At 33.9% G+C, this 23,829-nt stretch overlaps 1 protein-coding gene across 1 annotated transcript; it reads left to right on the forward strand.

The window, feature by feature from the left end:
• Window positions 1–10,316: 10,316 nt before the first annotated feature.
• On the forward strand, window positions 10,317–18,223 carry LOC123524208 (uncharacterized). The gene is made up of 4 exons (XM_045302248.2): window positions 10,317–10,595; window positions 14,496–14,804; window positions 15,067–15,274; window positions 17,763–18,223. The coding sequence occupies exons 1-4, from the start codon at window positions 10,550–10,552 to the stop codon at window positions 17,848–17,850; spliced, it is 651 nt and encodes a 216-aa protein (XP_045158183.2). The 5' UTR covers window positions 10,317–10,549; the 3' UTR covers window positions 17,851–18,223.
• Window positions 18,224–23,829: the final 5,606 nt, after the last annotated feature.

Here is a 23,829-nt window from a genome sequence, read left to right on the forward strand (position 1 = left end):
CGAAGCTATCAAATCCCATGGAGACTTTTTTACATTGCTTTCTGTGCGAGTAATTGCAAATGCATTGTCAAGCTGAGAACCAGCTGTTGCAATGTAAACTCAAAACGACTGATTCTAAATGAAAGTTGTTTCCATTTTATGTAACTGTTCGGTGAAAAACCAGTATATGTACTTCACATATCTTCCAGTCTCGGGTATGTTGAACATTACCATAACAAGCGGGCCGTTGACGGACGGGCCGTTGACCGACGGGCCGTTGACGGGCCGCTTTTACAAATAGCTAATCTTGTAATGAACACTGTGAAATGATTATTCAACGGGGATTAAATTTCTTGAATTTATTGGTTGTGTCAATCCAAGACATTAAACCTAAAAAAACATGATTATAAATTGTCATTTACTTGATTATCAAGGAATTCTTTCTCCCACGAAATAGCCATTTTGCTCAAACAATAAAATTGTGCCAACTGAATAAAAATACTTCACACTATTTCTAACGGAGTGTTACTTACTGAACATAACTCAGACGATTGTTATTAATATAGCCTTGTTCACTGAAACTAGGTGACAATATACCACTGTTCTTTTGTTATCCAGTGACCAATATTTAGGTGACGTTCGGTTTGACATTCTAGCAGTTAGAACTGGAAGAATTCGTGGCAAGTGTGCTGGAATTTAATTCTGTATTAATTCAGACCTCGTTAAATTATGTGGTGTGAATGGAATCGTTTCAATCGTGTGCAGTTTTTATTGTGACAAAGCAGTTATTACCTTGTCAATTCATTTCTCAGTTAAGTTGGATTAGTAAAAAAGAATTTCCGATTAGAAAATTTCCATCATTTAATATATCTATAAAATTATTGTCAAAGATGTCATATAGAATAAGAGATACAGCCATTGTTGCAGAATATCCGTTTCTATCCATTTGCCAAAAGATCTTAATTACTTTGACAAACCATGTGAAAACAAAAGGTAAAACAAGACCATGTGCTCTGAAACAATACTGTCATGGTCAGTATTTTTTCCGGCAAAATATAACTTTACCACCAAACGATTTCTGTAATATTTTAATGTCATAATTGATAACTTTAACGAAAGACTGATAAAAGGTCCTGTTGTCCATTTTTCTTGTAGACAAGCGGAGTTTTACATACTGAAAAAAAAATATGTGGTACAAAATTGCGATTAATTGCAATGCCTAAATTGCAATTTGCACTGCTTTAGGGGCAAAAAAACTGAACACTACTGAAACGCTAACATTAGGCGAGTTCTATTCATACCAAAACGGGCTATCCCCATCACATGATCGGTACACCGAATACGCTGTGATGATTTGATATGGCTATTCGGTATTTCTCGCAGGTATACCGAATTGATGTGCGCGCAAGTAACACGACTGAAACAAGTACAAACAGGGCGAAATCGGAGAACCAGGCGAAATCGGGCTACACAATCGAGCTCATCTCGTTATCAGATACTATTTGACAACTCAGTCCGTTAAGTTCAATATACATGTACTGTTCGTAGCTTGTGGGAAAAATGCTCTGAATATTTCGGCCAGTTGTAGTAATTAGGCAGCGGTCTTGTGCTTCCAGTTTTGAAGACAAATATGACATATCCTTGCGATGAGTATGCAGGCGATATTGAATATACAGCAGTCAAATCTAAATCACCAAGAGAATGTTCGAACAGATATATATTAAGAGAGTGATAATTGAAATTGGCTTTACAAGAAGCATCGTGTTTAATGGACATGGAAAGGAAAGAAACAAAACACATCGACAATAGCGGCTGAGACAAAGTAAAGAAGACTGTCTTTCAAGATAATCAAAAGCTACTCATGAATCAAAGAAGTTGCGTTTAAGTTTCTTGATTTACTCAATATTTATTACATGAAAACAATTAAAATGTCTAAATGCTTAAACACGTTTTATTCATTATGTTTACTTTGCACATTAAGCAATGTATGCACCAAAGTACATCCTTGTGTTCACTAATAAAATCTGTGAAAGGATCTTTTGGAAGCATAAAATGCAATTAAGCATTACAATAGCAGACTCGGTTTGACTGAGTCTCTTCGCGTTAGGTAATGAAATGTGCAACAAAAATGAGAAAAATAATAACAAAGCAAAGTTTCGAAAAAAACCCATTAAAATATTTTATTGATGGATCTATAAGTGGGTGTAAATCCAACAATTTGGTCAACAGAATATCCATATTTAACAAAGAAAGGCTGTTTCATTAAAATGACGCAATTTATGTGAAAAAAATGATACTCTAATTAATGTTCAAGTAGTGTGTAATTTCTTTAGCAGCTTTGTATAAATGTTGACCAGCTTATTGGTAAGGATTCAATGGGTAGTGTAGAAGGACATCCTAGTATTTTATGGAAAAAGCAGTACTAATAAATCTAAACTTTTCTGAAAGATGCAACAATGCTCAGCTAATAGAAGTGTTTAATGGTCATTCTTATGGGCATTTAGATCGGTTTTAATGGTTGCTCGTCTGAGAATTACAGAAGACTGGAAGGAAACCAAATATACGTTGCGGCTATTCTGAGGGGTCTCTCTGTGGCCTTTTGCTGTGTAAGGTAAAATCTTGGAGTATTTCTAAAAATGCATTTACTTTATTGAATAGTTAGTTTTGAGTAGAAAAAAAAACAGAAAACAATGTATAAAAATGCGAAATAGCACACTTTATTTCAGCAGAATGCTGATTATGATGTTATGTAAATTAGCCAACTAAATGTGATACACATAATCTATCTTACTGTCTCCAAATACAGTAGGCCTACTTTAGGGTAAAGACGATAGCTAACAAACTTTTCCTGCAGTCCAATGCATAGAAAATAAATTTAGTACTTTTTTCTTGTGTATCATAAGGAAAATATCTTCTCTTTTCAAAATATTCAGCTGTTAATAAAAGTGCATGTGTTTTTTCTCTCTTTCCTTGCCATTGCATGCATACGCATTGATTCAGTGCCTAGAGGATAGTTTTGGTCATTTTTTTTCAATTATTTGTTATAAAAACCATACCTAGGATAAAACTTTCCATAATGTTTACTCTTATTTAAAAACATTTAGCTTTTTAAATTTCTATAAATATTTTTCATTCGCTGATGCTTTTCACAAAACACACTGATTCAGTCAGTACAGAATAGCTTTGATCTTCAAACGCTGTCATGAGAAAAATAAGACAACAAGAAATATCTGAAATGTATATATGTCAGAATGTCTGTCTGCAAGCTAGTAAAATAATGAGATGAATATTTATTTAATAATCTAAGTCTAAATACAAAAATTGTCATCCTATCCTCTGTACCCTGAAATCCGCTATACAAAGCACTGTAGTATTTGTTTATTTTTTATCAATATAGTGTCTTTTAAAAGTCTTTTCTTCTCTGTTTGTCACTTAATTAACTAGATGTTAAATTTAAACTCTTTGCATATAGATGTGTTATATATGTCTTGGTGAATTTTGTTAAATCATGTCTTAATCATATACGTAAGCTAATGCTTTAATGTTACTATTTATGACGACTATAAATAAAACTACCATTGGGTGAAAAAAAATGCAATGTATACGGTATGGAACGGGAATTATGGACACTCGTTTTGCATTGTGTACACTACGGTAGCGCTTTCATACTGTCGCACTGACCTGTGTACTTTCGCTCGGGGCATTATGGGTAAGAACTATTTTCAACATGGAGTCGTAAACAAGGAAGTGAAAGTGTGCTTTGCATTTTTAGTTGAATATTCACCATTGTTGTTTCCAGAGTATGATTAATTCTAGTGTATCTGTTACGCGCATATAGCCAATCTGCGCATTTGGTAAATCGCGCAGCGCAAATAATCAATTTGTTATCTGCGCAACGATTTGTAAATCGGGCAACCTTATATATTTCTTATATGCGCAGGGTAACTGTCTTGCGCGTTTGGTAAATGAGTCTGCGCTTTTAACATATGGATGATATCTCCCGATAAAATTGAATATCATTAGGGGGTTAGACTTGTAGGCCTACATAAAACAGTTTAATTTTAAAACTGACGGTGATCAGGCACGCGTAAAGGTGTGAATTGACTGTGCTTAATTTGTAAAGAACAAGAAAAACATTTTTTTAAAGTAAATGAGCGTATTTATGCGGTAATTTCAATGAGATGCTCACGTCCCTGGTAGTTTATGGACTAAAAATTTCTGTTGACGACGGTATTAAGAGTCATTTGTCATTTGCCATAGATGTTAAAAAACTTTAAAATGATACAAAATATCCAAAGTATATTTAATAACACAAGTTTTTTCAGTTTTTTTTTTTATTTATTTATTTTAACTTTTAAACGCCGTAGCCTGTGCGGGATGTCGATCCAGCGCTAATATCAAATCCTGAAATGACACCGATATTTCAAATATATATTGATCATTTCTTACAGATCGTATTGATATTTTTTAATGTTTTGTAGTACAAAAGAGTAATTTTCGCCAGAACGTGAACGAAATTTTGTTGCTGCGAGATGTGTCCTGCGCTAATAGAAAATCTGGAAATTACTCTGATAATATGAATAACTGCCATAAACCATGCTAACTTTTACATTGTTTAACAATTACAGACTGATACTGCAAATCTAGGTTTTAAAAATGTGTCATAAATTTATTTCAACATCAGTAAATTCATGGGAGTCGGTCACCAGGTTTCAATATCTGCAGTATGATACAATATGCAATAAAGCTCAAACATGCGTGAAGCTGTGATTTCCTTCAGATAGCCACATCGTCCTCTCTATTCTTTTTATAACTAAAGTATTTTTATTTCATTCTATCACACGCTGTCATTTTATACCGGATATAGAACATAAAGGAGACTTACATAAAAGACTGAATTGCCACACACTTACCACAATTCACTAATCGCTTTTTTCATCAATTGAAAAAGCGCAATTCTTTTTACCAACGTGAGCGTATCTCTTGACATGGCCAAGATTAAAAACAAAACAAAAAAAAGGGTAGAATTAAAAGACGATTCTTACAGATCTTTTACACTTATATCATTATTTAATGTTTTATAGTGAGACAGGTAGAATAACTAATAAGTTTCGTCAAAATGTGGACGAAATTTTACATTTTGTAGGTGCGCAAGATGTGTGTCCTGTGTTAATAGAACTCTAAAAATTTAAACTCCAATAACTTGAATTCTTTTATAAACCATTTTAAACTTTTACTTCGTTTTTCGATTACAATCTAAAAATGTAGCTTTTGAAAATCTGAATATAATGTTTTTATCCGTAGCCTGCGCGGGATGTTGTTCCTGCGCTAATAAGCAAATTATGAACTGACGCCGATATTTCAAACATATTTCAATTTCTAAAAGATACTATTTATGTAAATTCATAAAAATGTTTTGGGAGTAGAAAAAAAATAGAAAGAAGCGTGATTTCCGTCATAACGAGAACGAAATATTACATTTGTTATCTGCACAAGATGTGTTTGCCCTGCGCTAATAAAAAATCTGGAAATAATCCTGATAACTTGGATATCTTTCATAAACCATGCTAACTTTATCATTGTTTTGTGATTACAGGCTGAAATTGTAGCTTTTGCCAAATGAATATTTTGTTACGTCTGTATCCTGCGCGGGATATCGGCCCTGCGTTAATAAAAAAAATCTGGAAATAATCCTGATAACTTGGATATCTTTCATAAACCATGCTAAATTTAATTTTGTTTTATGGTTACAGACTAAAGTTGTAGCTTTTGCAAAGTCAAATGTAATTTTAATTCTGTAACCCGCGCGGTTATGACAGAAATCACTCTTTTTCTGTTCATTTTTTTTACAGTATTCAGTTGAAAGTATAAATCCATTTAGATTTGTAAAAAACTATAGTTTTAGTCTGTAATCGTAAATCTAAGTAAAAGTTAATATGATTTATAAAAGATATTCAAGTTATCAGAGTAATTTCCAGATTTATTATTAGCGCAGACACACATCTTGCGCAGATAAACAATGTAATATTTCGTTCTCGTTATGACAGAAATCACTCTTTTCCAATCATTTTTTTACAGTATTCATTTGAAAGTTACATAAATAGTATGTTTTATGAATGAAATATATTTGAAATACAGTGTAATTTCAAACTTTGCTATTAGCGCAGAACCGACCTCCCACGCAAGTTACAGGTGTAACATTATAGATCCATTAAGAATTGTAAAAAAAAAACTATAGTTTTAGTCTGTAATCGTAAATCAAAGTAAAAGTTAATATGATTTATAAAAGATATTCAAGTTATCAGTGTAATTTCCAGATTTATTATTAGCGCAGACACACATCTTGCGCAGATAAAAAATGTAATATTTCGTTCTCGTTATGACAGAAATCACTCTTTTTCTAATCATTCTTTTACAGTATTCATTTAAAAGTTACATAAATAGTATGTTTTATGAATGAAATATATTTGAAATACAGTGTAATTTCAAACTTTGCTATTAGCGCAGGACCGACCTCCCACGCAAGTTACAGGTGTAACATCATAGATCCATTTAGATTTGTAAAAAAACTATAGTTTTAGTCTGTAATCGTAAATCTAAGTAAAAGTTAATATGATTTATAAAAGATATTCAAGTTATCAGAGTAATTTCCAGATTTTCATTTAGCGCAGGGTACCGAACACATATCTTGTGCAGCTACAAAATATAAAATTTCGTTTACGTTTTGATGAAATTAGGCCTACTCTTTATTCAATCGATTTTATACTATAAAATAATAATAATAATATAGATACGATCTGTAAGAATTTTCTTTTAATTCTGTGACTTTTTATTTCATCTTTTATCTTAGACATGTTGAGAGATGTGCTCCCGTTGGTAAAAAGAATATTATTGTGAAATTTCAAGATATTTCAATATAATAAAAACGATATTTTGCTAAGTGTAAGCTCGGGTGAAGTAGAAAATTATAAAAATAGCCTAAAACATACCAGAGGACGACGTGTGCAACTGGAGGAAATCACACCTTCACGCATGTTTGGGTTTTAATTGCATCTTGTATAAGATCGGAGTATTGAAACTTGGTGACCGACTGCCGTGAATTTACTGATGTAGAAACAAATTTATGACACATAATTTAAGTACCAAGATATTCAGCATTTGACATCTATATTTATTAATAAATTGACCAACTGCATGATTTATCAAACACAAAATGCAAATTTCTGATATATAAAGTTACATTTGTTATTTGCGCTGCGCATTTGGTAAATCGCGCAGATTAAATTTATCCTGCGCAACGATTGGTAAATCGTTGCGCATATAACCAACGTACAAAAATTTGTTATATGCGCTGCGCGTTTGGTAAATATCGCAGATTGGTTATTTGCGCTCAACATATCCATTTTAGTATCATTTGAAATGATGAAATTAAGTTATCTGCAGTTGTGCAAATCGATTCATACATGAAAACGGCATCGTTTAGCTTGTTTACCTGCAAAATTGTACATGTATATTTCTGTACAGCTTTTTGATTGTTTGTTTTGGGTTTAAAGCCGTTTTTCAACAGTATTTCAGTCATGTTACGTCGGGGAGTTAACCTAACCAGTGTTCCTGATTTCTGTACCAGTACAAACCTGTTCTCTGCAAGTAACTGCAAACTTCTCCACATGAATCGGAGGTGGAGGACAAATTTTTTCAAACACAAATATTGTTTATCATATAGCCGCAAAGAACATTAGCCCCGCCCGAGGATCGAACTTACAATCCGTAGATCTACGCGCTACCTACTGAGCTGTACATGTACATCATTCATTGTACGAATGTACAAAAGTATTGAACGTACCATTTTCGAATTCAGTATAACTATAAATTGAAATAATGTCAATCATACATTTTTTTTTATTTTTTGCAGGACTAATTTCCAAAGTATCAGTTCGATGTAGTCCAGTAAGGCTAAATGTACAGTCTAGTCAGAAATGGTCCAGACTTAAAAGGCTAATTACCAGATGCACACTTTGTTTTCTTGTATTGTATTCTTGTTTTGTTAATTGATATTTTTTCTATACAAATTTGAATAAACAGTTGATAATTAGTACGAGTTTATATGATATCGGAATAGTAAAAATCTTATTCAATAAAGATTTCTCAGTTTGCTTCAAAATTGTAAAAAATCTCAGAATTTATTTCCTGGTGAGGACAGTCAGTGACAGGTAGCTCAGTTGGTTAGAGCACCCCAGACATAGAAGTACAATGTCATGGGGAGGTCTCAGGTTCGAATCCTGACCTGGCACTTGTCCACCTTATTACCTCCAATTATGTCAATTTACACTTCCAAATTTTAACACATAAATCTTCAATTCTTCATGTATGTACATTTGATCTTATGATATTTTTCATAACACAGCACATTTAGAAAGTGTTTCAAGCATTTTGCCATGGAAAACTTATGAGACTGATGCTTTAATTTATTGTTGTAAATTTTGTTGTTGAATACAATATCCTATTAACTTTGATAAATGTTACAGTTTAGATACATTAAATGGTAGGTATATACTAATGTAACATTTACATTTTTTCAACTGAGAAACAGGCATGTCCCATGTTTTATAACTGCAGGTCAATAGGTAATACAAACTAGGACATTTTTGTTTATTTAGTAAAAATTGACTAGATGAACACTGACCAAGATACTTGTAACAGTATATTACATTACATATTGTAAAGGTCACTATAAAAAACCTTGCATATTTCTAAACTGCTGCATGAACTGTCAGAAAGGTGTAGTGATAGAAATAATGGAATCTTTTGAAACTAAGTGACATTCTTATTTTTGTATCTGAATAAATTATGAATAAAATCCATTTCCCGAAGAAAGGGACTTGATTTAAACATATTGCTTTATGTTTTAAATGGTATGGTTGACATAATATTTACTAAAAGTTTTGGTTGGAAGATGTAAAAAAGATGGAGAGAATCTTTGTCAAATATTGGAAATTAAACCTACTTCTGAGAGAAGAATGAACCAAATATTTACAACTACCTGGGAAATAGAATTTTGTGTGAAATACTATCAAATTTAAAAAATTGAACAGAATCTAAAAAAACATTTTAAACATCTTTTATTGACTGTACATATATACACATTGTTAACATTTTAGTTATTATTTTCATTTAAGTTATGAGTTATTACCCTTTTACCTCTTACTGATTTGATAAAATGTTTTAATGTGTGTACCATAAATAAAATTAATAATCATTAGTAATATGCAATGACTTCTTACATAAATATCTGGTCCATAGTTTGTGTTTTATGACATGTCTAATATTTGAGAATAATAGTTAATATTAATGTCAAAGTCATGTTATATACCACTTATTGAATGGCTTGCCAGTCAGTAAACCATGACTTAGCCCTTTTTTACTATTGATCAGCAAATACTTCCATTAATAAATTTTATTGTATTGAAGTTCTGTGCTTAGGAATTTATATGTTTACCTAAGTGTATTTGTTTGATATGTTCCCCATGTTTAAAAGGCCTGTTAATTAAAAAAAAAAATAGACTGCAAAATAATGTGTATGAACTTTAATAAAGTACAAATAAAACTGGAATTTACAAAGGTGGTTGTTTTTCACTCAATGATAGTGATGTTGAAAACTGAAATTCTGTCAGTATTACATTGTCCATGATTCATACGTTAACAACAAGTACTTTTTAGCATTTCCAGTTAGTAATAGCAGAGAAATTATTCTCTCTTTTGTCTGTCCGTGGTGCACCAAGGGAAGGACTAGACTATCAGAATTGCAATATGTAAACTTTGAGTAAGTGTTTGGTTATTAACACTTTGAACAGAATATGAATTATGATATACATGTACATTGACATCTGGTATATCAGGCCACACAGTATTCCTTCTTGATGACATGACTTAAGCACTCTATTTGTGCATCATTTAGACGTCTAGGACATTGATCTTATGGTATCTAAGTCTCCAGATCAAAATTGAATATACTATAATTGCGTTGCAATACTATAGTATAGGAAAGTGAAAGTAGATTTTCCTTTTTGTCAAAAAATAATTCTATGACACGAGTCAGAGAACGATAACGGTTTAAAAAGTTTAAGTAATCACAATTACGCATATTTCTAGTAATAACATGCAAAAAATAAGTAGATTCTGAACATTTACCGTCCTCCGCGGGACTATGTTTTAGTGTATTTACAATTATCCAAAATCGGCTAGTTATCAGTTCCTAGTATAGAGGTTAGACGGAATGTGTGACGTCACGCTCTATGTATAGAATGCTCGTTTTGTGTAAATCTTGCAGTGCACCGTTTCCGGATTCTGTCAAAATTTGCAATTTGTGTTGATTTTGTATTAAATGTGAATTATTCCCTCTGAATACAAGCGACATTTAAAATTCTACCGTCTGTATTTAAGAATAAATCATGTTTAGTGCATATAACATGTTGACGCCGTAAAAACTACTTTGGAGTCTCATTTTTTTCATTGTCTAATCCGTCAAAAAAGAGCCAAATTTTTCTTTCAGTTGAAGAAAATATGGTAGAAAATGGAGGGGATTACCATTTTACAACTGTTAATGGTTACTTCATTAGGTAAGTTTCTGAAGTACCAAGTTAAGGAAAATATCAGTAATAGGGATAACGGATCGGTCGCTGGAGCACTGTAGTATCTGTCACCGTTATACACCATACCCTGCATCAATCGACTGTAGTTTCATTATTCATTAGTCAAATTACAGTTGTTTAGTTTCATTACTTAAAGGAAAGATTTATCTTTTCAAATATATAAAAATATCCATATAATTTTAAATCTGGGATAATGTAGTCTCAGTTTGTTTCAGCGGTACATTTCAAGTTTACAAAGGGCCAATTTGTTTCACTTTTGCGGCGTACGCCGTTTTGCCGCGTACAACCGGCTAGGCGTTCGTTTGGCTTGCCGGCACTGCCTGGGTCTATCCGGCGTACGCCGATGTGCGCCGGTCTTGTGAGATAGGCAAAGCGGCAAATCATATATTCTCGCGATATAAAATCAGGTAAACATTTGAAAATTTGGGTTAGTACCAGTAAATGTAAAAACATACTGCAAGAACTATTTGCTAACTTATTTGGAACAGGCCACAAGAGAAAATCATAATATATTGGAAATTTTTTTTTTTTTGTATTTGCAGCTCACGTGGCCGGCGTATGCCGAAACGTTCGTTTTATTAATAAACCGGCGAGATTTTTTTTCTTGCCGCTCACGTGACCTGCGTGCCCCGGGTTGAATGAAACGAATTGGCCCAAAGAATTCGGCCGCCATTTTTGTTTTGAATGGTGTCATATGGTAAAACAAAAATATATCGATCGAAACGAGGCTAATTTCTATTCATCAGAGGCCTCCGAAGGGGAAGATTTTTTGTCTATTTTCGGAAAATTACCCGAGTATTAAAAAAAATATTGAAAATAAGTCTTTTTTGGTGATGAATTATGGCATTGCTGATTGACAGGACCTCCCAGAACCCATTTTTTTATCGAATTTAATCATTAAAGAAACAGCTGATAACATAAAAATATACGTTTAACCTTGCGCTTTCTTGCGGAGTTCCAGCAGGTGCGCTGTACTTAAAAACTTCCAAACAAATTACTTCCCTTAACAAATACTCTTCAATTTTCCGAATAAGATTTGTCCTACTTTTGACAGATGAATTGCTGACAATCACCAGGTTTAACTCATTATGACTTTTTAACTTTTCTAACAATATATAGCATGTACCATCAGTGTTTTTTTAGGCCATTTTTGGGGCCAAATTCGACCCCATTCCTCTGTCAGAAAAGTATGTTTTTATGCCCCCGAAGGGAGGCTTATTAGTTTTCAACTGTCCATCCGTTAGTTCGTTTGTTCGTTCGTCACAATGTTAACTTTTTGCATGAAGGCACTTTACTCGCGAACCACTGCACCCAAAACCTTCAAACTTCACATGCTGATAGTACTAATTGAGTACACAACCCAAACTGACTTTGGGGTTACCAGGTCAAAGGTCAAGATCACAGGGGCCTATGTTAACTTTTTGCATGAAGGCACTTTACTCGCGAACCAATGCACCCTGGACCTTCAAACTTCACATGCTGATAGTACTTATTGAGTCAACGACCCCTACTGACTATAGGGTCACCAGGTCAAAGGTCAAGGTCACAGGGGCCAATGTTAACTTTTTGGATGAAGGCACTTTACTCGCAAACCACTGCACCCAGGACCTTCAAACTTTACATGCTAATAGTACTTATTGAGTACACAACCCCTACTGACTTTGGGATCACCAGGTCAAAGGTCAAGGCGCTGCGGGGCATTTGTCACCATTATTGACAGCTGTTGTTTTCCCCTATTTCTGAAAAAAATTCCCCTCAAAAAAAAAATTTGACAGAAGAAATATAATTTTACTGAACAGTCTCTGAATTGTTCATACATTTAAAAAGCCTTTGTATGTTCTCAGAGGCTTTGTTCAAGGAGCCATATGTGTAGAAGGATGTTCCATTGTCTGTTGTCAACATTTTAAATTAAACATCTTCTACAAAACTACTAGTCAGAATTACACCAATGGTCTATAGCATCCTTTAGCATGGTCCTCTCTCACTTTGGTTTAAAATATAAATGACAACACTTGATCCATTGGTTGATAATTTAACATTGGCAGTGGCTAGAGAATCAGAATCAGTTCCCTAGACCACTAACTTACTCGTCCTGAACTAGCTCTCCAGCCAAAGTACCGTGCATAAGCTAGGGAAACGGAATTTTATTTCTATGCAAAAAGCTGCCAAAATTCACTTTTTTTCTTTTGGTAAGTATCATGCATTTTATTATCTTAATTAATTTCACCATTCGGCAAGCCATGCCCTTGCACTTATGATTATTTGCGTTTACTGTGTCTCCAAAAGTGTATTCGCCGCATACTTTTGTATTGGAATGATATAAACCAGTACAGTAAATTCGGAAATCGTTTTCAGCATCAGAGCAAGCCGAAATAAACTTGAAATTTAAACTTAAAAGTTACAATACAATAAAAGAAACAATTGAAACACATTAAGTAATTTCTGTTAATTAGTATTGATCACATGTTTTTTTTTTTTCAATTTGCTAATCACTTGCAAACTTTAATCCAATAAAAAAACTGATGCATGTGAAATGCTGAAGTGTTACAAACCAGTATTTAATGTGATCAAAGAATCCGCTGGATAAGCTTTAATGGCAATTAGATTATTTTGTACATCTGTAAACATCTAACGACGCATATACAAAACAATACAATTTTACATTTAAATAATTTAAACACTGTACATGTTTAAAGCAAATAACATTTAAAAATGGCAAAGTAGTTTTCACACATTCATTCGTATTAGTTTATATAATTCCAATATGGCGGACACGGTATGCGGCGAGTACACTTTTGGAGAAACAGTAAACGCAGATAAATGCAAGGGCATGGTAAAATTAATTAAGATAATAATCTATAGATGCATGATACTTACCAAAATAAGCAAAGTGAATTTCAGCAGCTTTATGCATAGAAATAAAATTCCGGTTCCCTAGCCTATGCATGGTACTTTGGCTAGAGAACTGGTTCCGGACGAATAAGTTTGCTGTCTAGGGAACCAATTCCAGTGAATAAATCACACTTACCATTATGTCCACTTTTCTCGAATACATAGCTTTGAAACTTCATCATCAATTAAGATGAATAAGAAGGCAAAGAACCATAACTTTTTTCTTGCATATTGTCCAACACTTACAGATGAGCTATGACACCTGTGAGCAGTGCTCTTGTCTATACTCTGTTATATGGGGCAATTTCTCATTGATTCAAGCCTTCTGATTACTTGGTCTTTATCAAGACCAGTTTTAGACAACTCTTTGAAAATCAAGTTTATATCCTTTTGGTTACTGTAAGGCCATGTTCATTATAACATAAATTGAATATAGACCAAACCATGCAAAAGAAGAAATTTATTTGACCATATATTTTTACTAACTTTAAAAGTAGTCCAAAATCCTGCCTGATATATAATTTGGATGACTGTTTTTAAAGAAAAAATATATATTTAAAGAACCCTGATCATCTTGTATTTCTGAAAGATGAAGCGGTTGCATAGGCAAAATGTGTTTATTTTAACTTGTATCTTGAATCCATGAAAAGGATGGAAATTCCCCAGAATGGATGTGAAAAGGGTGATGAGAAATACCGTAAATCTCCCTTCTCGTGCAGACACAGTTCCAGTGCTACATGTATGCTAACATACATTCGAACTTTGTTCGCTTGAACTCAACACGCTCGAACGGGACCAGAAAAACTTTGAGTTATTGGTAGTTCAAGCCAATGAAACAATATACTAAGTATATAGGGATTTTGAACGGACCTGACAATGAGTTCAGGCAAAGGGTTTTGTTTGAATTATCGGAGATTGAGCAAAAAAAAGTTTGATTGCTTAACTTACACCTCTGTTTTTTTATCATTATTCTAGGTCTACAATGGAAGTTGAGTGCCTCAACAGTTGCACCAGTAATCAAACTTGAACTCACAGATTCATGCAAAACTGAAGCTGAATTTGAGTGGCTCATATTTGAGGAAGACAGTGGCCTTGCAAACTGCGCTATCATATATGACAACACTGAAAGCTTTTCTCCGAACAGTTCAAAATATTTTGAAAAATATTCCATGTTGCCAAATTCTGGTACTTTCTCGATAAAAGAGTTGGTGCTCGGACAGAATTATTCTGTACAAATAGTTTGCGGAAAAACAACTTCTGATGTGTTATCATTCAGCATTGAAGGTTTGTTAATTTCGAACAAATGACATTGGGAAAATAAGTAAATTTTTTTGATTGAAGTATTGATGAAAATGTTAAAATACCAGTTTTATTAGTCCTAATATTGACTTGTGAAATAGTTTAACTCTTTTTCAAATGACAACACTTTTTGTTCATTGCTAACTAGAGGATAAATGCTAAATAAAAGTTTAATGTAAGTCAACAGCAGGTAATATAACTAATCTACCAGCATAGATTTTTATTGCTGACCTGTATTATATTTCAGATAAGGACTGTCCTGTAGGTAATGAGGGCGCCACATCAGACACGCCAGTGGTCTTTAAAGAACAGACGTCCTTGTTGGGGACTAGAGATTCAGTATTAGGGATCGTATTTGCTCTTTTCGGACTTCTGATAATTATTGTGACAACATTCTACATTGTACGGAAGATCAGGAGGCGACAGAGATTGGAAAGGATACGTAGATATCTAGGGTAAATAAATTTTTCTAGGGCAAATATATGCCTGTGATGCCCTGATGGTGAGTGATTGTGTTGCTGTACCACCTCGTTAGCATAGTGGTATAGCGTCCACTTTGAGTGCATGAGGTCATGGGTTTGCTACCTGGCCGTGTCATACCAAAGACATGAAACATGGAACTTAATTGTAGCTTCCTCGCTTGGTGCTCTTCAGCATTAAGAGGATAGTTCTAGGGCCATTCAACTCAGTGTCAGCATAATGTGAGTGGGTGGGGTATCATTATGGCATGATATTCTAGTGAGGCAGTGCTATTAAGTTGGGCATTGTGCTGACTGCTACAAGTAGACACCATCACTTATATGACTGAAAAATGGTAACCCACAAACACAATTATTGCATTGCTGTTTTTTGCCTGGTTTAACAGGGTTGCCACTTACCTTGAAAAGTCAGGGGAAAATGATTTTTTTTTCATGGTGACTTGTTAGTGAAATCTTGATAATGGTCAGTGAAAAATGAAATTTAAGAAAAGTCAGGGGAAAGTTGGGGAAAAATGAAATTCTGGGTCGATTTTAAAATGTCCAGAGGCTATGGCAGACTTCAAGCAGTATTTATAAGTATTTCGAAACACATTTTTTAATGAAAGTTTGTTATATCTAAAACAAAATAAATATAAAAGGGTGGATTAGACGGCTGTAGGGGTGGAGGAGGTGGAAATGGTCAGTGAAAAGTACGGTTTAGTCAGGGAAAAATCAGTGAAAAGTCAGGGAATTTCATTTTCTCGACTAAATGGCAACCCTTTTAATATATAAATAATAGCTAATAATGGATCATTTTCCCAGTTGGAAAAGGTACATGTATTGTTCTGTTATAAATTCTGATACAAATTCCCAATCCAGACAAAGGTCAATAATAAAATAGACTTAAAAGTGTTGCATTTTCGTATTTAGCATGTACAAAGAATCGAGTTTCTATTATAAATATAAGTTTGCTGTTTTCTAATGTTTATTCAACTTTTCTTGTGAAATGAATTCTTAATGATCAAAAAAACATGAATGCATTTATATAAACTAGAAATATTTCCATTTGAGGCAAATGCAATACCGTATAGTGGGTTATTTCTGCGGTCAAAATATTCTGCGTTTTGGCCCCAAAAAATGTGAAACAAATTTCTGCGTGTTTTATTCCTGCGTTTTCACTTAAAATGGAAGAGAAATTTCTACGTTTTCGATGCCAAGGAGAAGGTAATTCCTCACATGATCGGATGTTGTGAGAATGATAGCGTATGAAAACAATAAGCTAAATTACTGTTAACTGCAGTAAAGTATCTTTGTATTTAATGAATACATTGTAGGATATAATAATTTGCGAAATGAAAAAATGTAAGTCCAACAACAATAAATCATTGCACAAACAGCATTTGCAAAATACGGTATATATATAACGATTACACTTATATAAAGTTTACTAAAGTATCAATTGTTTAGATGATCGCCACAAGGGATTAATAAGAACAACACAAGTGAAATTCACTCAGTTTATTTCATTCACAAAAGAAAAACGTTTTCTGAAGGATTAACAGTTAGGACTTTGACTGACCATCACACCTAATTATCATGATTATACCACTATCGGTAATTGTAAGATGGCGACGGTAATTTTCAATAATTAGACCAGGCAGTTGTGAACTTCGGATTACCTCGGATAACATAGCGTAAAACAACGTTGGTGAAATTAAAAAAATGCAGATTCTTTGCGTTTTAAATTTTTGCTGGATGATTATTCTGCTGGAAATATTTTTGCGATTCTACCGAGAGACCGCAGAAACGCAGAAATATTGCGCCCGCAGAAATAACCCGCTATATGGTACAATTCCCAGCTAAAAGATTGGGAATGGTATTTCCAAAATCTTGGGAGGAAAGCTTAAAGTGTTTGACATGTTGTTAGCTTTTCAGTGAATGAAAAACAAACTTTTTTACTGGTTCAGTTTAATTGAAACTTGTAAATTTTATAACAAAGAATCTGAATTAGCTATTTCTGATATTCACCCAAGTGACAGCATTATTTGTGTGGTGCGTTATTTTGTTTAAGGAATCCGATCCACAAATAGATAAATTTTGATGCATCAGGTGGTCCCTGTTTTTCTTTGTATCATTTGAAAGAGTTGTGTCTGCTGAACAAGAATTAGTAAATACATGTAAGATGACCGTAATAATATGCACAATTCACTACAGTCTTGTTTTTTTACTGCAAAATGGTAAATTTAACAATGTGATAACTGTATTTTACTGGATTTCTGTTGAAGTATCATTGAAAACTATAAAGTAAAAAAAAAAAATTCTATAAATATTTTTTGCGATGATATTAATATTTCTTTCTTCAGTAGACAAGCTTACCAGGCATCAATGTTTGATATATTTTAGTAGCGCTGTTATATAGAACTTGCTTACCGGTATTTGTGGACCGGATGCCTTGAATGACATTTTGACGTATTTATTATTTCAGGTCATCTTTAATAGATCCTTTTGAGAATATGCAGGACAGGGAACAGGAGAATGGAAGTGAAAGACTGATAGAATCAACTGACAGCTAGCATTGTGAATACAAAATTAGTGGTGTCCATGATTGTTCATGGAGTTTGCATTCAGTGAAGCCAGAATGGGCATTCGTTTACTGTAGAGTGGATATCCCTATGGTTTTATTGCTGTTAATGTTTATTTCCATGGATGTTTCCAAATTCAGAACAGTCCTAAATGTTACTGTGTATAATTTATGAAAGTATTAAATATCATAGTGAGAAATAAATTAGAGTGATTAATTGGCCAAATATTAGCAATTATTACTCATTATTAGTGTCAGAAATCAGCCAAAAAGTTAATGAATCTGTTCATAAAGTAAGAGATATTGTGATTAAAGTCAGGAATGTTTTTCATGGCTAGAATTGCTCAAAACAACTAGCTTTTTAGATTTTTAGCTCACCTGAGCACAAAGTGCTCAGGGTGAGGTATTGTGATCGCTCACCGTCCGTCCGTCCGTCCGTCCGTCCACACTTTCCTTTAAACAACATCTCCTCCTAAACCAACAGGCCAATTTTGATGAAACTTCACAGGGATGTTCCTTGGATGGCCCCCTTTCAAAATTATTCAAAGAATTGAATTCTATGCAGAACACTGGTTGCCATGGCAACCGAAAGGAAAAACTTTAAAAATCTTCTTCTCAAAAACCAGAAGCCCTAGAGCTTAGATATTTGGTGTGAAGCATTGCCTAGTGGACCTCTACCAAGTTTGTTCAAATCATGACCCCGGGGTCAAAATTGACCCCGCCCCAGGGGTCACTTGATTTTACATAAGAAAATCTTAAAAAATCATCTTCTCAAAAACCAGAAGCCTTAGAGCTTAGATATTTGACATGTAGCATTGCCTAGTGGACCTCTACTAAAATTGTTCAAATCATGACCCCGGGGTCAAAATTGACCCCGCCGCAGGGGGCACTTGATTTTACATAGGAAAATCTTTAAAAAATTTCTAAAAATAAACCAGAAGGCCTAGAGCTTAGATATTTCACATGTAGCATTGCCTAGTGGACCTCTACAAAATTTGTTCAAATCATGGCCCCCGGGGTCAAAATTGACCCTGCCCCAGGGGTCACTTGATTTTACATAGGAAAATATTTAAAAAATCTTCTTCTCAAAAACCAGAAGCCCTAGAGCTTAGATATTTGACATGTAGCATTGCCTAGTGGACCTCTACTAAAGTTGTTCAAATTATGACCCGGGGGTCAAAATTGACCCCGCCCTAGGGGTCACTTGACTTTACATAGGAAAATCTTCAAAAGTTTTCTAAAAATAAACCAGAAGGCCTAGAGCTTAGATATTTCACATGTAGCATTACCTAGTGGACCTCTACAAAAAATTTTCATATCATGACCCCCTGGGTCAAAATTGACCCCGCCCCAGGGGTCACTTGATTTTACATAGGAAAATCTTCAAAAATTTTCTAAAAATAAACTAGAAGGCCTAGATACTAGATATTTGACATGTAGCATTGCCTAGTGGACCTCTACAAAATTTGTTCAAACCTTGCCCTCCGGGGTCAAAATTGACTCCGCCCTAGGGGTCACTTGATTTTACATAGGAAAATCTTAAAAAAAATTTTCTAAAAATAAACCAGAAGGCCTAAGTCTTAGATATTTGACATGTAGCATTGCCTATTAGACTTTTACAAAGTTTATTCAAATCATGACCCCTGGGGTCAAATTGACCCTGACCCACGGGGTTACTTGATTGTACATAGAAAAATCTTCAAAATTTTCTAAAAATAAACCAGAAGAGCTTAGATATTTGACATGTAGCATTGCCTAGTGGACCTCTACAAAAAGTTTTCAAATCTTGTTTTTAAAGTTACTTAAAGAAAATTTCAACAATATTTTCTCATAATTCTTTTGATTGATTTCTATTATGATCTTTTGACCTTGAAGACTTGTCCTTAAGTGCAATGATAACAGGTGAGCGATATAGGGCCATCATGGCCCTCTTGTTTGAATTATTGTTACGATGTCATGAAAAAGATGTCCATGACTGTTCAGATTTTATTTGATGAAAAATCGGTTACCTGTAAATTAAAAATACTAAGAATTGCAAATCCAAGTCTGTCTACCAAATGGTTATATAACATTAAATTTAGATTATTATAGGGCACTGTTTGGGCATCAGAATTTGTATCAGAGACTAGTCATGATTTTGCTATTATTTTGTAATAAACAGTTGATAGATGGTTCAAAATTTTAATGATGTCATTTTTGATCAGTCTAACCTAACACTACAAACATTAACCAACAGAAACCAGAGTCCAAGGTTATAAAACTTAGTTCGATGACCAGTCTAAGAACTGTGGCCTCTGATTGGTTGTTTCTGAGCAGAGTTTTGAAATTGACCAATGGCAAGACTGCATTTTTAGACTGGTTTCCAAACTTATTTTATAACCTTTTATGTTGAATGATATCCAGTCTGCAATGGTTTAGCAGTCAGACTAAGCCAGGATGGTTTCAATTTTTACTTTGCTCAGATGCTTCAATAATTCCATTTGTTGTTTATATGATTACCTCTGTCACTGAGCTGAACATGTTTATTGCAGATTAAGGGCCTTTTGAAGGTTGTTCTTTGCTTTAGACTTTTCAGCAGCGGAAATAGAACAATATTTATATTCAATTAAATTATCTGTGTCAGTTCGGCCACAGTTAAACCAGATCATGATATTGCATACCAGTATTTGAATATATACAGATTTTGAATAATGTTTGAAAAAAACATTTTTCTACAATAATTTAAATATTTTTTTCTGTTGACAAAATGCAATTTATATCTGGTGCAATCTGTTGGCTTATGTCATTTTTGGAGTGTAAAATTGTAAAAACTTAACTGTTTTTATTTTGGCCTAATTTGTCCAGAAATGAAAACAGATATAAAATCATAATTGGCCTTAAATTATGTCAGAAGGCTCAATATTGTGTACATGTTAGAGACAAAGATCTGTTGTGTTTAATTTGGAAATTTGAGTGCTAAAGCTTTGCTAATATTAGGTGCTTTACAGATTGTCAATTTTATATATGTTAAACATACTTGTATATTGTCTGTGTATACTGATGCTTTGTTGAGCTACTTTAAACACTTTTATAAACAAATTTCCAGAGAATCTGTGTAGTCAGTACTGTTAATGAGATTTATACAACAGTTACATAAAAAATATTTTTCATATATTCAGATTGGTATATATTTGAATTTTATTATGCTTTTTTTTTCCACTCTGCAGCTTTAATTTAAATGTTTAAATATTATCGAGGAAAAATAGTATTCATAGGATTCTGCCTAATTTTATATTTTGTGACAGAAATGGTTGCTTTTCAACCCATTTATAATTACAAACGACTCGTTTAATATTCTGTAGCTCATATGAAATATACCACATACTTTTTTCGGAAGTGGAAGTCAGCAGGTAAAATTTTTTGCACTGACAATTAATCAGAGCCTTACGCTTTTTAGCTCGACTATTCGAAGAATAGTCTAGCTATTCTACTCACCCTGGCGTCGGCGTCGGCGTCACACCTTGGTTAAGTTTTTGCATGCAAGTACATACAGCTATCATTTAAAGGCATATAGCTTTGAAACTTTTTTATTCTTTTTCTAGGTCAATTACCAACCTCACTGGGTCAAGTTCCATAACTCTAACATGTATTTTGAGCAAATTATGCCCCCTTTTGGACTAAGAAAATTCTGGTTAAAGTTTTACATGCAAGTTACTATCTCCAAAACTAATGCAGATATTGAATTGAAACTTCACATGTGTCTTCGGGGTTATAAAACTAGTTGATAGCACCAAGTCCCATAACTCTGACCTTCATTTTGGCCAAAATTTATGCCCCCTTTTGTCTTAGAAAATTTTGGTTAAAGTTTTTGCGTGCAAGTACATACAGCTATTACTAAAAGGCATATAGATTTGAAACTTATTTTTTCTTTTTCTAGATAAAATTCCCTACCTCACTGGGTCAAGTCCCATAACTCTGACATGTAGTTTGCCCAAATTATGCCCCCTTTTGGACTTAGAAAATTCTGGTTAAAGTTTTGCTGCAAGTCATACAGCTACCGGTATTACTAAAAGGCATATTGAATTTGAAACTTATTTTTCCTTTTTCAGATCAATTACCTACCTCCCGGGCCAAGTCCCAAAACTCTGACATGTATTTGAGCAAATTAATGCCCCCTTTTGGACTTAGAAAATCCTGGTTAAAGTTTTACATGCAATTTTACTATCTCCAAAACTAATGCAAATTTAAAATTTGGGAAACTTCACATGTGTTTTCGAGGTTTAAAAACTAGTTGATAGAATCAAGTCCCATAACTCTGACATGTATTTTGGGCAAATTATGCCCTCTTTGGACTTAGAAAATCCTGGTTAAAGTTTTTGCGTGCAAGTACATACAGCTATACCAAAATGCATATAGCTTCGAAACTTATTTTTTCTTTTTCTAGGTCAGTTACCAACCTCACGGGTCAAGTTCCAAAACCCTTTTAAAACAGTATTTGAGCAAATTATGCCCCCTTTTGGACTTAGAAAATTCTGGTTAAAGTTTAACATTCAAGTTACTATCTCCAAAACTAATGCAGATATTGAATTGAAACTTAACATGTTTCTTCGGGGTTATTAGGGTTATTAAACTAGTTGATTAGAAATCAAGTCCCAAACCCTGATATGCATTTTGGTCAAATTATGTCCCGATTCGAATTTAAAAACCCTCTTTTGATATTTAATATTTTGGGTAATAATTTCCTGCTTCTGTGACAATATTTCGAATAGTCGAGCTTGGCTGTCTTACGGACAGCTCTTGTTTCTGTTCTTTTCGTGTACATAAGTTATTTGTTATTAGCTATTCAATAGCTTTAAGTGATGCCAAATTTTGTAAATTGTACATAGGTTTTTACTGTCTTTTTTATATTTGCGTGAAATATTTGTAAGGTGTTGAAATGTACATGTTGCTTCCCAATTTTTGAAATGATTTGTCTTAACGCTGCTCATCTTCATATTTATGACAAAAAAGAGATTTGTGACAAAAAAAGACGTTGCAGTTCCATACAAGTCACTGTATGCATACATGTAGGATTTTATTCTTTCTTCTAATAACAGTATTCAGTAATCGTAATCAGCTGTAATTGATTACATTTGTCCAGGAGGCATCTGGTATTAAAACTCAGAATATTACAAGTCATTTACAGAAGTTGCTGACCCAAATTAAAATCTAAATCAAACAGACCTGGTACAAATGAAAATTTTGTCTTCCCCCAGGAGACATATTTTTTTTTGCCCTGTCCGCCGTCCGTCCTCACACTTCATTTCCGAGCAATAACTGGAGAACCATTTGAACCTAGAACCTTTAAACTTTTTTAGGGTTGTAGGGCTGCTGGAGTAGACGACCCCTATTGATTTTGGGGTCACTCCGTCAAAGGTCAAGGTCACAGGGGACTGAACATTGAAAACCATTTCCGATCAATAACTAGAGAACCACTTGACCCAGAATGTTGAAACTTCATAGGATGATTGGTCATGAAGAGTAGATGACCCCTATTGATTTTGGGGTCACTCCGTCAAAGGTCAAGGTCACAGGGGCCTGAACATTGAAAACCATTTCCGATCAATAACTAGAGAACCACTTGACCCAGAATGTTGAAACTTCACAGGATGATTGGTCATGAAGAGTAGATGACCCCTATTGATTTTGGGGTCACTCCGTCAAAGGTCAAGGTCACAGGGGCCTGAACATTGAAAACCATTTTTGATCAATAACTAGAGAACCACTTGACCCAGAATGTTGAAACTTCATAGGATGATTGGTCATGAAGAGTAGATGACCCCTATTGATTTTGGGGTCACTCCGTCAAAGGTCAAGGTCACAGGGGCCTGAACATTGAAAACCACCGTCCGTCCGTTCGTCCGTACGTCACACTTCATTTCCGAGCAATAACTGGAGAACCATTTGACCTAGAACCTTTAAACTTTATAGGATTTTAGGGCTGCTGGAGTAG

Source organism: Mercenaria mercenaria, chromosome 3 (genome assembly GCF_021730395.1).
Source record: "Mercenaria mercenaria strain notata chromosome 3, MADL_Memer_1, whole genome shotgun sequence".
Lineage (NCBI taxonomy): Eukaryota > Metazoa > Mollusca > Bivalvia > Venerida > Veneridae > Mercenaria > Mercenaria mercenaria.

Bases quoted from the DNA above. Each gene is read 5' to 3' on its own strand.
- LOC123524208 (XM_045302248.2), top strand. From the start codon at position 10,550: ATGGAGGGGATTACCATTTTACAACTGTTAATGGTTACTTCATTAG. The intron at 14,805-15,066 runs GTTTGTTAATTT...ATTATATTTCAG, and splicing joins GTTATCATTCAGCATTGAAG to ATAAGGACTGTCCTGTAGGT. The intron at 15,275-17,762 runs GTAAATAAATTT...TTATTATTTCAG, and splicing joins AGGATACGTAGATATCTAGG to GTCATCTTTAATAGATCCTT.